The sequence below is a fragment of the Bufo bufo genome, chromosome 1 (assembly GCF_905171765.1).
Source record: "Bufo bufo chromosome 1, aBufBuf1.1, whole genome shotgun sequence".
Classification (NCBI taxonomy): domain Eukaryota; kingdom Metazoa; phylum Chordata; class Amphibia; order Anura; family Bufonidae; genus Bufo; species Bufo bufo.
This window is the reverse complement of record NC_053389.1, coordinates 631,893,195-631,909,638: the sequence shown is the minus strand read 5'-3', so window position 1 is coordinate 631,909,638 and position 16,444 is coordinate 631,893,195. Positions and strand designations below refer to the sequence as shown.

General features: G+C 41.7%; 1 protein-coding gene across 1 annotated transcript in view; it reads left to right on the top strand.

Annotated features, from left to right (window-relative positions):
- TRPM1 (transient receptor potential cation channel subfamily M member 1) overlaps nucleotides 1–16,444 on the top strand; it is a 131,882-nt gene that overhangs the window by 70,379 nt on the left and 45,059 nt on the right. Inside the window, exons 20-22 of the mRNA XM_040413840.1 lie at nucleotides 951–1,079; nucleotides 4,964–5,215; nucleotides 12,302–12,476. Of these exons, the coding sequence (XP_040269774.1) occupies nucleotides 951–1,079; nucleotides 4,964–5,215; nucleotides 12,302–12,476 (556 nt within the window). The remainder of the gene's footprint in view (nucleotides 1–950; nucleotides 1,080–4,963; nucleotides 5,216–12,301; nucleotides 12,477–16,444) is intronic.

Genomic DNA, 16,444 nt, shown 5'->3' with positions numbered 1-16,444 from the left:
CACATCTGATTTGGCCATTCATTTAGTAAAGCTTTTAAAGGGAATCTGTCACCTGCTTTTACCATTTTAACCTGTCACCATCGCTATGTTCACTAAAGTACCTTATTTCCAGCAGTCCTCTTTTTACTTTATTTCGTTTTGTCCTTTTGATATAAAAGCCCTTTTTATGATATGCTAATGAGGCTCCAAGGTGCCCAGAGGGGCGTTTTTTTCCCTCTCCGGTGCCCAGTGACGCCCCCATGCAGTGCCCAAGAACGCCTCCTGATCCTCAAATAACCTCCCACAGCCCCGGCAAACGGTTCCGCTCCCTCCCCACGTCATCGTCTACCTTCTAGAAATGCCCCGTCCTTCTTCCTGTCAGCGGCCAGAAAACTTGCGCAGGCGCAGAACCGCCTGCGCGATCATCAACCTCCTCAGGGCATCACTGGGCTCGGCGCATGGCCCAGTGAGACTTTTACTGGCTGTTGCCCTCAGGAGCTTGATGATCGCGCAGGCGGTACTGCGCCTGCGCGAGTTTTCTGGCCGCCGACAGGAAGAAGGACGGGGCATTTCTAGAAGCTAGACGATGACGTGGGGAGGGAGCGGAACCGTTTGCCGGGCTGTGGGAGGTTATTTGAGGATCAGGAGGCGTTCTTGGGCACTGCAGGGGGGCGTCACTGGGCACCGGAGAGGGAAAAAAACGCCCCTCTGGGCACCTTGGAGCCTCATTAGCATATTATAAAAAGGGCTTTTATATCAAAAGGACAAAACGAAATAAAGTAAAAAGAAGACTGCTGGAAATAAGGTACTTTAGTGAACATAGCGATGGTGACAGGTTAAAATGGTAAAAGCAGGTGACAGATTCCCTTAAAATTTATTCAAGCAAACCAGTTTATGAGTTCATATACAGTATTAGCCACAATGACTGTTTTTTAAAAGTGTGGGATAATAAATATATTTTTTCTTCACAGATTTCCTACTTAGCATATTTAATGTTATTTAATTATATTATTTTGGTGAAGATGGAGCGATGGCCTTTATTTCAAGAGTGGATTGTCATTTCATATATCGTAACACTCGCACTTGAGAAAGTGAGAGAGGTGAGAATTTTGTTCCGTCACAAGCAGCGATGACACTATTAATTTCAGTGTACTAGTAACAGTCTCACTCCAGGGCCTGTATTGCGCCTCTCTATATGACTTCCAATTAAACATTATAATAGCAGATAATACTTGATCTCTCAGTTAGTCTATACTGTTTTACTGCGTTTTTGAGAATATAATAACTTAGGCTAGGCCATCATTGTTTCATTGGTGGGAAACAGGCCAATGGGACCAAGTGTCATATTATCTTCATTGTTTATACAGACACAGTCCCATACATATGAAACCCTTCCCTTCCCATTTTATTATTTTTTTCATTCACTTAGTCATATGGTGTGCTTTCCAATGGCATCATTTAATATTCCATAAAGTGTAGCTGGAATCTGGAACAATTCCAAATAGGGTTGAATTGGTAAAAAAACACAATTCCACCACAGTTTTATGGATTTCGTTTTTTACGATGTTCACTGTGATGTAAAACTGACCAGTTACCTTTATTTTCTGGGTCAGTATGACTACAGCAATACCACATTTATATAGTTTCAGCAAGTGGCATTTATCATGTAGAGAAAGTTAATACAAGCCACTTACTAATGTATTGTTATTATCCAGATTGCTTCCTTCAAATCCATCAGCGGTAGCCGTGCTTACACACTATAGGAAAAAGCGCCTGCCTGTCTGGTGGCTGGGACCATAAGAGTGCTCATATGGTGGCGCTTTTTCCTATAGTGTGCAAGCACGACCACCTCTGCTGGATTACGGGGTAGTCGTAACCATAGAAAAGAGCAGTGTACAATGTGATGGAAAAATGAATCCAGCCAGCAAAGGAAGCACTATGGATAATAACAATACATTAGGAAGTGGCTTGTATTAACTTCCTCTACATAATACATGCTATTTGCTGAAGTGAGACAACCCCTTAAAAGTGGCAGCCAGTACAGCCAGTACATATTAAGGACCTATCTTAAAGATAGGTCATCAATATCAGACAGATGGGGTCTGACTCCCGGCACCTTTGTCAATCAGCTGTTTGAAGAGGAGGTGGCGCTAGTGTCCTGCGTGTCCTCTCATTTCCAGTGGTGGCGCAGTGTAATTACAAGTACTCGTTTTATTCAAGTGAATGAAGCAAGGGCTTGTAATTGCAATGCACCACCGAGACTTCCAAGACAATGGGCAGTGTAATCCTGAAGAGGAAATAGCGCTCGCATGAGCGCCGCCTTCTCTTCAAACAGCTGATGGGGGAGGGTTCCTGGAGTCGAACCCCCACTAATCAGATATTGATATAGGTCCTCTATATATAATGGCTTTACAACCCCTTTAAAAAAATTTTTTTTAGTAAAACTGGAAAAATATTTTTTTCTTTACTTAATTTTTTGGGGGAAGTGAATAAAAAACCTCCTGCAAAGGAGCCAGTTTGGCTGTTTTTCATTACCGCGTTAACTGTATGAAAGAAATATGTTTACCATGCCTATGATCTTTCTATTTTTTATTGTTTATTTATTTTTAATATGGGTAAAAAAAAGTATTTGAATTTTTATATTTTTACTTTTTTTTTACTTTTTTTTTAAGTACACCTCGGGGACTTTAATATGTGATCATCTGATCACTTCTTCCATACACTGCAATGAATTACCACAGGCAGGGCTCCATAGGAACATTGCTGTGGCAATCCTTGGATCCTTCTGAGGGCCTTGGCTGCCATAGTGGGGCTAGAAGTTGCAGCGTGGGTAGCAATGGCATTCTTTTTTTATTATATATTTTTTTTATGTTTTGTCTTTATTTTTCATCCCTGGGTGTTCTTTGGAAGGCACTTACCATGACATTTCGTTAGTTTTTCATTTTTCCTTTAACTGGAGCTGACATACAGTTGTGTTCAAAATTATTCAAAACCCACTGAAATTGAGTGTTTTGGCCAGTTTTACGTTGATTTTGATCATTTCAGTCATCTTGTTTACAATTAAATCAAAGAGGCACTTGTAAGTCAGACAAATATAACATAACATTTATAATGAAATAACCACAAATGTCTTTTCTGTGCTCACATCATTATCAGTTTTATTCAACCCCCAAGTGACATTCAATCTTAGTACTTAGTACAACATCCTTTTCCAGTTATAACAGCTTTTAAACGTGAAGCATAGCTTGACACAAGTGTCTTGCAGCGATCTACGGGTATCTTCGCCCATTTTCATGGGCAAAAGCCTCCAGTTCAGTCACATTCTTAGGCTTGCGCGCTGCAACTGCTTTCTTTAAGTCCCACCAGAGTTTCTCAATCGGATTTAAGTCTGGTGACTGCGATGGCCACTTCAAAATGTTCCAGCCTTTAATCTGCAACCATGCTCTAGTGGACTTGGAGGTATGCTTGGGATCATTGTCCTGTTGAAAGGTCCAACGTCTCCCAAGCCTCAGGTTTGTGATGGACTGCATCACATTTTCATCCAATATCTCCTGGTACGGAAGAGAATTCATGGTACCTTGCACACGCTGAAGTTTCCCTGTACCTGTAGAAGCAAAACAGCCCCAAATCATGATTGACCCCCCACCATGCTTCACAGTAGGCAAGGTGTTCTTTTCTTCATAGGCCTTGTTCTTCCTCCTCCAAACATAGCGTTGATCCATGGGCCCAAACAGTTCTAATTTTGTTTCATCAGTCCACAGAACACTATCCCAAAACTTTTGTGGTTTGTCCACATGACTTTTGGCATACTGCAGTCGACTCTTCTTATTCTTTGGAGACAGCAAGGGAGTGAGCCTGGGAGTTCTGGCATGGAGGCCTTCATTACGCAGTGTGCGCCTTATTGTCTGAGCTGAAACTTCAGTACCCACATCTGACAAATCTTTTTTCAGTTCCTCAGCAGTCACACGGGGACTTTTCTCCACTTTGCGCTTCAGGTAGCGCACAGCAGTCGAAGTCAGCATCTTCTTTCTGCCATGACCAGGTAGCGTTTCAACAGTGCCCTTTGCCTTGAATTTGCGAATGATGCTTCCTATGGTGTCTCTTGGTATGTTTAACATCTTTGCAATCTTCTTATAGCCATTGCCCTTCCTGTGAAGAGAAATCACCTCTTCTCTTGTCTTCCTGGACCATTCTCTTGACTTCACCATGTTTGTAAACACACCAGTAAATGTCTAGAAGGAGCTGAGTATCACAGTCCTTTTAAATCTGCCTAATTGGTGCTTATTATGCTTGATTGCTGCTCCTTGACATCCACAGGTGTTTTCAATACCTGATCGAAAACACTTGAATGAACCTCTGTTCTTAAGAGTGGTAGTCTTTAAGGGGTTGAATAATTGTGTCAATGAAGAAATCACAAAAAAAAAACATTTAATACTGTATTACAAAAACAATTGATGTCATTTTAGTTGCATTTGGCTCTTTAAAAAGTCCTTGTAAGATTTCATTCTGAACACAATTACAAATGTACACTAAATTCCCTAAAACCCTTTACAGCATTGGGGGTTGAATAATTTTGAACACAACTGTATTAGCTCCAGTTACAGAAGAAACACAATCTCCTGACAAGCACTGAAGAGCTGATATAGGTGTGCTAAGACGTAGAGATCATTTGGTCGATCGCTAAGCGACGGGTAAGGCAGGAATGATAAAAACTTCTCTGCCTTCTCTATGGGGAGCCCGGCTGTCACCTCACAATGGGCTTCTTGCTCCTGCAGCAGCATGATTTCCATGCAACTGCCATCTCTAGAAACATGTTCAGAAACGTCCTTGCAGAGTGAAATGTGGATTCAAAGTACTAGGCACTAACAAGTGTTGTACTAAACAGCATGTCCCATTTTAAAACAGAATTTCTCATGTTCATAACAAAACTCCTATTCAGTCTGTGTTTTCCATCATATTTTTGTGAATCCACATTTTTCTGCAGATTCTAATGTCTGAACCAGGCAAGCTGAGCCAGAAAATAAAGGTCTGGTTACAAGAATATTGGAATATCACTGATCTCGTGGCCATTTCTGTGTTTATAATCGGAGCAATTCTTAGACTGCAAAATCAGCCATACATGGGATATGGAAGAGTCATATACTGTGTGGATATTATCTTTTGGTATATTCGAGTTTTGGATATATTTGGAGTCAACAAATACCTCGGACCTTATGTTATGATGATTGGAAAAATGGTGAGTCAACTCTGATTTTTTTTTATGCTAATGATTAATATGAAATAATAAACACCTATAATTAATAAATTAGAGTTTGGTTAAATTGAGAGTCACATCCTATTCATGTCTTGTTCCCATATGTGCAAAAGCTAATTAAATAGGCTGTGCCACAAAAATTTTCTATTTCGCTGTCCACCTCACTCAGGTGGTCTCACACATGCTCAGTTTAAATCTTCAACTGCAGGTAATTTGAAAGGATGGGTCTCAGATTCAGATTGGATCCATGTTAAAACTGCTTCTTTATTAGGACATCATATTCATGAAGAAAAAAATGATGAACATAAGCACATCAATTATTTGGGTGCTTGTTATTGATATGTGTACATCAATTCTTTTTTCAGATTGAGGCCAGTTGGAACTCTAGTGTTGAGCCTAAAAATCCAAAACGCCTCCCGTAGGAGGAGTTTTTTCCGATGGTCACCCCCTCTCTTAGGGGCAAAAACCCTCTCTATTGCGAAGGCTTTAAAGCCCCTTACTTGACGAGCATGTGTATGTATAAAATGTCTAGCTGCGTTTGAAATATTGAGTGCATTCGGATTGTTGATGTAATTTAAATGTTCTAGAAGACGGTTTCTGAATTTTCGGATCGTACTTCCGACATACATTAAATCACAATCCGTACACTGGATGATGTACACCACCCCTGCAGTGTTACAATTAATGTAACTCTGTATCGGAAAACTGCAGGAGTGATCTGATCTATCAAAGGACTGTGAGGGGGTAACATAGTTACAGGTCTTACACGGGTTGCCCCCACATTTGTAAAAGCCCTTGTACCTAAGCCAACTTGACTTCATGCTTGCTCCTGCTCTGTTTGCCGTGAAGAGGGATGGAGACAGCGAGCAGGACAATGTAGTGGCTCTCCTAGAGACGTTTCTACAACCTGATTTTAAGGCTTTATACAAGATCTCATCATCATATAGAATAGGTAGACATCCCTTTATTATAGAGCTGATTTTATTAAACTCCTTGCTGTACACCAACGATAAAGTTGGTACATTGTCCTGGTCACTGTCTCCACGCCTCCCCACCTTCCTACCAGGGGTATTGTGTTTACCTCGAGCTTCCATTTTGCCAAAGAGCATCTCTCGTCTGTCTTTACTCAGCGCAATATTTCTGCCCCTCTCCAGCATCCAGGCAGGGTAATTCCTAGCTTTTAGTCTTGCATCCACCTTATTGAATTCTTCATTCAGAAGTGCAGGTGAACTGCAATTTCTGGCTGCCCGTGTATATTCCCCCACGGGGATTGCCCTGATAGTATGTAGAGGATGATGGCTCCTGGCATTCAGGATGGAATTTCCAGCCACCTCTTTTCTATAAGTTCGGGTGTGCACCACCTCCCCTGGACAACCACGGAGCGTCAGGTCAAGGAAATTGATAGTGGTCTCGCTGGTTGTGCATGTGAAGCGCAAGTTATAATCATTGGCATTGAGATAAGCATGGAGGTCTGGGACGGCAGACACATCGCCAGCCCAAATCATGAGCAGGTCATCGATGTATCTGCCGTACCAGACCAAACCATGCCCAAAAGGGTTATCCAGAATATATACGAACTTTTCCTCCCAATATGCCATAGTTAAATTCGCCAGCGAGGGCGAAAATTTCGCCCCCATCGATACTCCGCGTGTCTGTAGGTAGTGCACACCGTCGAACATAAAGTAATTATGGGTCAGCAAAAATGCTGTGACCTCGCATACATAATCTATGTAGCAGGAGCCACATCCCATATATCTGTGGAGATGATACTCCATGGCTAACAGGGCAACCCCGTGGGGGATAGATGGATACAGGGCTATGACATCAGCCACGATCCATTTGTAGTTGGCTTCCCATTTTAGGCTGAACATGGCTCTCAAAACATCCGCCGTGTCCTTTAGGAAACCCTGCGTGCGCCTGACCAGGCGCTGGAGAATATTGTCCAGCCAACTGCCCAGGCGCTCCGTCAGGAACCCCAAACCGGACACTATAGGGGGAAGCGGGGGGGGGGGGGGGATGGACACCCTTATGGATCTTCGGCAGAGCATGCATAATGGGAGTTACAGGCGCATCCACACACAGGTACCTATATTCTATTTCAGTAAATATACCTAAATCCCTCCCCTTTTGTATCAATGATATGTATTCAACTTTATATTCATTGAGTGGGTCTCTGGTTAGTTTCCTGTATGTGGATGCGTCCGTTAGCATGTCCCGCACCTGATCTCCATATGTCTCGTTGTCCATGATGACCACCGCCACCCCCTTATCCGCCATCTTAATGACTATTCCACTACATTGTTGCAGTTCCATTAGGGCTTGGAAGTGGGGGTGGCTAAGATTCTCCGGACATCTAGTGACCTTACTTTCATTTTGACTTCTTTCCAACTCCTTTTCCAATGTCCCCTGGAATATGTCCATACTGTCCATGTGCGACATTACAGGATAAAATTTTGCATTTCGGGTCTGTAATCTTATACCAGGTTTAGCTAGCTCCACGACTCCCTGCTCCTCCTGAAGACCCGCAAGACAGCATATCGACATCTGTTCATTGAACATTAAATCCTTATAGGAATTCTCCTCATATGTCTCTGTCTGCACCAGCGGGAGATCAGAAGGGGCGGGGACATCATGGAAGTGCCGGGATACCGTAATGTTGCGCACAAATTTATTAATATCCAACATAGTGGTAAACATGTCAAAGTGCGCAGATGGCGCAAAATTGAGGCCAAGAGACAAAACATACTCTTGATCCTTGCTTAATTGCATACTAGACAGATTGACAACATTTAAATGATCAGAGCTTACTTTTGTTTGGTCTGGAGCCTGGTGGATCTTGGATGCGGTTGTCTGGTGTTTCCGTCCGGCCCTCCTTCTGCGTTTTTTGATGTATTCGCCGTCTCTCTCTTATCTCTTTCAGTTTTAGATTTTTTATAATATGACGCTATGTTAACCCTCTCTTCCGGTGAGACTGGCGGAACGGAAGCACCAGACCCCGGATCCAAAATCCCGGCTACATTGGAGTACTCCGACACGTCCGTGTCTGAGGAGAAACTGACTCTCGATACTCTTTTATATGGTTTCACTTTCTTGCGATTTTTTAAGATAGATTTCGGCGTAGAGTATAGATTCTCCCGTCTCCCCCATTCATAAACCTGATTGTTCATGTAGTCATTTTAATGTATGTCGGAAGTATGATCCGAAAATTCAGAAACCGTCTTCTAGAACATTTAAATTACATCAACAATCCGAATGCACTCAATATTTCAAACGCAGCTAGACATTTTATACATACACATGCTCGTCAAGTAAGGGGTTTTAAAGCCTTCGCAATAGAGAGGGTTTTTGCCCCTAAGAGAGGGGGTGACCATTGGAAAAAACTCCTCCTACGGGAGGCGTTTTGGATTTTTAGGCTCAACACTAGAGTTCCAACTGGCCTCAATCTGAAAAAAGAATTGATGTACATATATCAATAACAAGCACCCAAATAATTTATGTGCTTATGTTCATAATTTTTTTCTTCCCCCCTGGCTCGCTTTGCTCTACTAATTTTCAAATTTTTCTGTGGGTTTGGGAATACATATGGAAATTGTGGCAACTGTCCTTTAGGTCGGAAAAATACTGGTGAATAGGTTTAGGCCCTATTGGTGTTGTGAAATATACGTTTTTATATGTTGAAACAGGGATTGTGTTCACACTGTGTGATTTTCTCTGTTTTCTCTGTTTCCCTTTTCCCTTTTATTATTCATGAGAATAGGATCAGAGTTCTTCAAGGGTTAAATTGCATGTCAAGTTTCAGCACAGTGTGTAATGCATCAACCTGGTAATGAGTGGGTGGTATTCAAGGTGTGATGCACAGTGAGACAACCAATGGGGTTAATGCCGCCTCCCTTAGATTTTTGGAGGGATGGCTACCTATTTCCTTTATATTGGGGTGTCTCACTGTGCAATAACGTTACGACTAAGGGTCCCAGTACCCGAAACGCGTCAACGTGAATTGCTGTTGTATCAAGTGGCGTTTGTAATGAATATGATGTCCTAATAAAGAAGCAGTTTTAACATGGATCCAATCTGAATCTGAGACCCATCCTTTCAAATTACCTGCAGCCTGCAACGGGGACACACCCCTAGGGTTTCGGAATCGGGAGTATTCAAGACCGGGCGGTGAGCTGGACTGTTTTCTTTTAAATCTTCAACTGTCAGCAGACATATCTTCTGTTACAAGCTGTAGCAATTACAGAGAAAGAGCTACAGCCAGGGGCGTAACTATAGCTGAAGACGGGGAAGCGGCTGCTTTGGGGCCTTGACCCAGAAGGGGGTCCATCCAGGGAGAGGAGGACTAAAAGATTTTGTTAGGGCCCCCCAACAGTATTATACAATGAAATGATATACAGTGACAGCATAGACAGTGTAGAAAACGGATGGAATAGCTGCTGGCCCTAGTCTGAGAGAGTGATCTTTACTAGCAACAGGAATGGGGGCCGCATGAAAGGAAGGGGTTGCAAAAAATTTACTGGGGGAGGGGGCCACATTCAAAAAAGTAGCTGTGGGGCCCAGTCATTTCTAGCTACGCAACTGGCTACAGCAGAGAGGACACGTCCCCTGAGAAAAGACATGCCCCTTGAGTTGCCACCCTGAAATAAATCTATAGGTTTGTTCAGCACTCACCATGGAATCCATGAAAATGTCTTTATTATATCTCAGGACTAGTGTTGAGCGCGAATATTCGAATTGCGAATTTTTTTCGCGAATATCGCAATTTCGAGATTTCGCGAATATTTAGAATATCGTTCTATATATTCGCGAAATCGAATATTCTTTTTTTTTCTTTTTTTTTTTATTATATTTTTTTCTTTCCCACTTCCCTAAAGTTGTTCTTACCTGTCCTTTGGATTCCTGGCTTCCTGGCTGCTCCAGTCAGTGGCGTTTTCAACTTACTGCTATATTCCATATTAGCTAAATTACAATCTAATCTATATGTGTATTTTACGAAATTTCGCAATAGTCGCAATTGCGATGCGAGTAATATAACACGAAATATTCGCATGAAGATTTCAACTTAGCACTGCTATACTCCATATTCTAGCCTAATATGGAATATAGCTGTGCTAAGTTAGCACTGCTATATTCCATATTAGGCTAGAATATGGAGTATAGCAGTGCTAAGTTGAAATCTTCATGCGAATATTTCGTGTTATATTAGTCGCATCGCAATTTCGACTTTTTCAAATGTTCTTAATATTGCTCTAACTTCGTCTTTTAGAAATTTCGTAATATTGCTCTAACTTCGTCTCTTAGAATATTACGAATATTCTAAAAGACGAAGTTAGAGCAATATTACGAAATTTCGTAAAATACACATATAGATTGTAATTTAGCTAATATAGTGCTATAATCCCTTTTTTTTCCTGTAATTTTTTTTTGCCTCTTCTGAACTGCAAAAGTCGAAATTGCGATGCGAGTAATATAACACGAAATAGTCGCATGAAGATTTCAACTTAGCACAGCTATATTCCATATTAGGCTAGAATATGGAATATAGCAGTGCTAAGTTTAAATCTTCATGCGACTATTTCGTGTTATATTACTCGCATCGCAATTTCGACTTTTGCAAATGTTCTTAATATTGCTCTAACTTCGTCTTTTAGAATATTCGTAATATTCTAAGAGACGAAGTTAGAGCAATATTACGAAATTTCGTAAAATACACATATTAGCCTAGCCATAGTCATTAGCATAGGAACGTTGCCTTATACTATCAAGATAAATTTTCGCAATATGCGAAAAAATAATTTCGCGATAATTGGAATAATTGCGAATATTCGATTTCGACGGATATAACACGAATATTCACGCGAATATTCGCGAAATATCGCGAAATCGAATATGGCACCTCCCGCTCATCACTACTCAGGACATAGGAAGATTGAAAACATTGTGCTGACATGTTTCAGGCAGAAGAGACCTTAGACATGGCATAAAATCTAAAAGAAATGGTAATGGTTATATACAAGAGAAAACAAGGCATGTAGGGAAAACAGCATTAGGGTCCATTCACATGTCCGTATGTGTTTTGCGGATCCACATTTTGCAGACCGCACATCACCGGCACTTTCATAGAAAATGCCTTTTCTTGTCCGCAATTGCGGACAAAAATAGGACATGTTCTATTTTTTTGCGGAACGGAAGTGGGGATCCACAAATGTGGATGCAGACAGCACATTCCGTCCCCATTGAAAATGAATGGGTCCGCACCTGTTCCGCAAAATTGCGGAACAGATGCGGACCCATTTTGCGGACGTGTGAATGGACCCTAATGGAAAACCCGATATGAAAAAGCGGATTGTGCATGTATAAAGCATACAAAGTGCATAGGACTGCAACAGAAGGAAAGTACAACCACTTTTTCAAATCAGGTTTTCCATAATGCTGCTTTCCCTACATGCCTTGTTTTCACTTGTATATAAACTTACCATTTCTTTTATATTTTATGTCATAACTAAGGGCGCTTCTGACTAAAATGCGTCGGCACAGTGTTTTTAATTTTGCTATGTCCTGAGACATTTTTATGGATTCCCTGGTGAGGGTTGGACAGACTTCGTTTATACCTAGACCCAGCCCTGTGTTCATGCATCGCACCATTTATGGAGGTGAGCTGATCCGACTTCTATTTATGAAATAGATCTAGCAGAGCAATTGGAGCAATGAATGAGGAGATCTCTGGATCCATGTGAGGTAAAGGGCTGGTTCTAGCTTTGTTGGAAATGGCTTGTCATGTATTACATCAATAATGGCATCACCCCTTTATGTATATCAGAGCATGCTCCTGCAATGAGCCTTGTATCTGTCTGAAACAAGAGGGTTTCGATTCACTGTCAGCAAGCAGAGATGTTGAAAATGGAGGAACGTTCAACAGATTTCCATTTACTTTGAGATCATCTTTTAGGGCATAACTGAAATGACTCTTATTTTGTGATTTTTATGGATAGACCAGAACAAAAAATGAAGCAGTGATTTATTATTTCTCTCGCTTAGTTATGTATTTTTTTTTAATGTCCTATTTTATAGATGATTGACATGCTGTATTTTGTGATCATCATGCTGGTTGTGCTGATGAGTTTTGGTGTGGCAAGACAGGCTATTTTACACCCGGACGAGGAGCCATCATGGAGGCTAGCCCGCAACATCTTTTACATGCCATACTGGATGATCTACGGAGAGGTGTTTGCAGACCAGATTGACCGTAAGACTAGAGTTCATAGTAAGACTCTGCTTGCTGTTTCCCAGGGAGATGATCCATCCAAATTAACAGATCATCTCCTTTAATTTGGAGTTTAAAAATTCTATGTGTATATGGTATGTTTAGGCTTCTCCACCTCCAGCTAAAAAGAATAGTATAATACATGGCTGCCTAAGGGCCCTTTAAGTAACAACCTTTCGTCCCCCATGTATTTTCCATCAGCCTGTATAAAAACCTCCCAATCCACTTTTATTGTTAATCTGTGCTTGTTATAGCCTGGAATCCTTCAAAGGACTGGTCATAGTTATAGCCAACAGCAAGATTTTTACATTTTACACACACTTAATTAAAGGGGGTTGACACTCATAAATCCAATTTACTAATATACTTTAAATAGCACTGCTTATTCATGCTGTCCCCTGGTTATAGTCAGGTCTTTTTTCACATGACTGTCCAGCGGCAGGCATCTTATGGATGTGATCTGCAGTGCTATCAGAGAAGAAGACTTGGTAAAAGGGGTTGTCTGAGATTTTGCTATTGATGGCCTATTCTCAAGACTGGTCCCCAATATCAGATTGGCGGGGGTCCGACTCCAGGCACCCCATCACCAATTAGCCCTCTGGTGAGCACCATGCCTCTTCCTAGACTAGTGATATCACGTTCATTTGTCACAAGGTGTATGTGCAGCTCAGTCCCAAGCAAGTGAATGGATTTGGGTAGGGATACCAAGCACAGCCACTATACAATGTACGGGGATGTGATTGGTAAGCTGCGAGGAGGCCGTTGCACTCCCTCAAACAGCTGATCACTGGGGGTCAGACCCCTCCTGTTATTGATGACTAATCCTGAAGTCATCAATATTAAACATCCAAAAAAAACTTTAACCAGAAGACGTGCCTGTAGTGTGAATAAACAGTTCAGAACTCTTAATGACAGTATATTAGTAAGTTGGATGCATCCTCTTTTGCCATACATTAGTCAAGGTTATTTAAAGGGGTTTTTCAGGCTTATAATATTGATGACCTATCCTCAGGATAGGTCATCAATATCAGATGGGTGGGGGTCTGACACCTGGCACCCCCTCCGATCAGCTGTATGAAAAGAAGACACACACCGTGCGCGTACCATCTCCTGTCTCTCTTCCTGCTTGCCATAGACATACCAGCAGCGAGCTGGAAGAGAGACAGGAGAAGGCGCGTGCCTTCTCTTCATACAGCTGATCGGTGGGGGTGCCGGGTGTCGGACCCCTGCCAATGTGATATTGATGACCTATCCCGAGGAAAGGTCATTAATATTAAAAGCCTGGAAAACCCCTTTAGTAACTAAAGATGAATAACGTATACAATATCTTCTCCATTAAAACGGTCATATAGAGAAGAATAGCTTCCTGCATTTTACAAACTCTTTACTCCCCAAGGGAAGAAGCATCTAGCACAATGCTTGGATCTGTATCAAGGGCATATATATACTATAAAGGCACGCCATGCGGCTGATATAGGGTACCGAGAACTAGACTGCATTCCTTATTTTAATAGGAGGTGTGCACCTACGCAAGAATCCCCTTTCCATAGGTATTATAAACAAGGTTACAGTGAATTAGCCAAAGGACCATGGAAAGGAGATGGGGACAAACAAGCATTGTCCTGTCCCCAGTGTTTATAGGTGTAGTAGTGTTAACCAGCATCAGAATGGGGGATCCATTTTAATTTTCATTATGGGGCTTTCTCACCTTTATATATGCTTCTGATCTGGGGAACGGAAGGCATTAAAATAACCAACATAAGTCGACTTCAGTAAAAACCCAATAATGTTCTAGAAGGGGAAATTTACTTTGTGGTATCCTTCTGATAACTACTGATAAGGAGGTTCCCAGCAATGTGAACAGAGGGTGTTTCACCTAAATTCCAATGGGTTTAAAGATGACATTTCACCTCTCCTGCCATCTGGTTTGGTGACTACTTGCATTTCCCCTGCAGAAGTGATTCTGGAGCATCTATTCACGTAACTCTCTGTTGTGTCGTTCCTCTGTAATTCCTTATAGAGGTTTATGAATGACTTGTTCTGCAATAAAAACAGTCTGCAATAAAGGTCCAGTTGGGTGTTAACAGTTTGGTGGGGTGTCCCTGCACGGTCTAACACTGGCAGCACTGATTGGATAGTATCATTGAATTTATAAACCTCTAGTATGAATAATAGAGGAACAGCAGAATATACAGTTATAAGAATGGATGTTCCAGAATTGTTATTTCATGAGGAATGCAAGTCTTTACTAAAACAGATATGTCAGGAGGTGACATTCATGGAGTACTCTTTCAAGCTTATCTCTTTTAAAACATTATTATTATTTTATTTATTTATTACAAAATGCTTGAATGACTATGACAACAAGAATTGCAACAAATTATACTCCGTTTTACATTTTAAATTAGTGCGAGTTAAAACGTTTTGGAAAACCCCCCTACTGGGTAGACCTGCAAATGGAAGCTCACGTGTTCCCTGGCACTCCGTCCCAGCTCCTTTGTTCCTTAGCCTCTGCTGTCTCGCTTGAGTCCCCCTTTTTCAACATTCACTTTAAAACTGCTGCAGCCAGTCGCATGATGCAAGAGGGCCAGAGATTGACTGCAGAGGTGTCAAAGCGGATTTTGACTGCAGGGAACCCGAGCGAGGCAGCCAAAGCTGGGGACGAAGGAGCTGGGGAACAGGTTCCCTTTATAGGTCTGTTCAGGAGGGAGGGTTTGTAACCCCCACCCTTAAAAATGTGTCCAACCTTTATTGATGTCCATAAACTACTATAACTGAGAGAACGAAATAGAGAATTGTCCCCCTCCCAGAAACCAGAGAGTCACAAGGAAGCTGCATACAGGACCTTATCTGAGCGGTAGAGTGCAGTGATGGCCAGTTTGCATTGGTCACCCGCGAACATATGCGGGCTGCCATCTTTTTTCACAAGTCCGGCGAGGCACAGGTAAGCCCTTACCTGTGCCGCGAGCCGGTCTGAAAACAAATGCGGTCACCGGGAGCAGACAGTTCCGAGAACAGCCCGATGAAGGCACCCGGCGGCTGTTCTTGGAACTGCCTGCTCCTGCTGACCGCACTTGTTTTCAGACCGGCTCGCGCACAGGCACAGGTAAGGGCTTACCTGTGCTTCGCCGGACTTGTGACAAAAAGTTGGCAGCCCGCATATGTTCACAGGCGAACAATGCGAACTGGCCATCACTGGTAGAGTGGTATATACTGTCAACCTATAATATGTGCTTTTATGACTGGTATGAAAAATTTAAACTGACAGATTTTTTTTATATGGATAGTTAAAAAAAAATTAATCTTATTTCATGTTAAACTTTGGAATGATAGAATTTTGTGATAATCTGGTTTCTTCAACGTGCACCCAATAGTAATATAATTTAAAAAAGTCAATACTAGTTGCCATTGGATATGAGAACGCCAGAATGGAGACTGATTGTAGGAAATACTGTGAGGGAGATTAATCATAAGGGGAATTTTTGAAGTCAGTTTTTTACAATGTTGTAACATGCACCAAATTTATTAAACATTGCATATCACTCCAGTTTTTCACCACCTCCTTTCTGGAGTAAGATAGCGACCTTTTGGTCATCTACTGCCCTAGCTACCCACACTCATTTCCCACCCACTTGTCAAAAGTGGTGATAGTGTGACATCAAATGACAAAAGGTCAAAAAATTTTGCTCAAAAATGGCATGTGCGAAAATGTAGGTCTTTTTTTTTACACCAGATAACTAGTATACAAGGCTTCAAACTCCCCCGTGTGTAGATTAGTGGATTTGTATAGAGAACTGCTAACTTTGTAACTACAGTTGCAAGAAAAAGTATGTGAACCCTTTGGTATGATATGGATTTCTGCACAAATTGGTCATAAAATGTGATCTGATCTTCATCTAAGTCACAACAATAGACAATCACAGCCTGCTTAAACTAAAAACACACAAAGA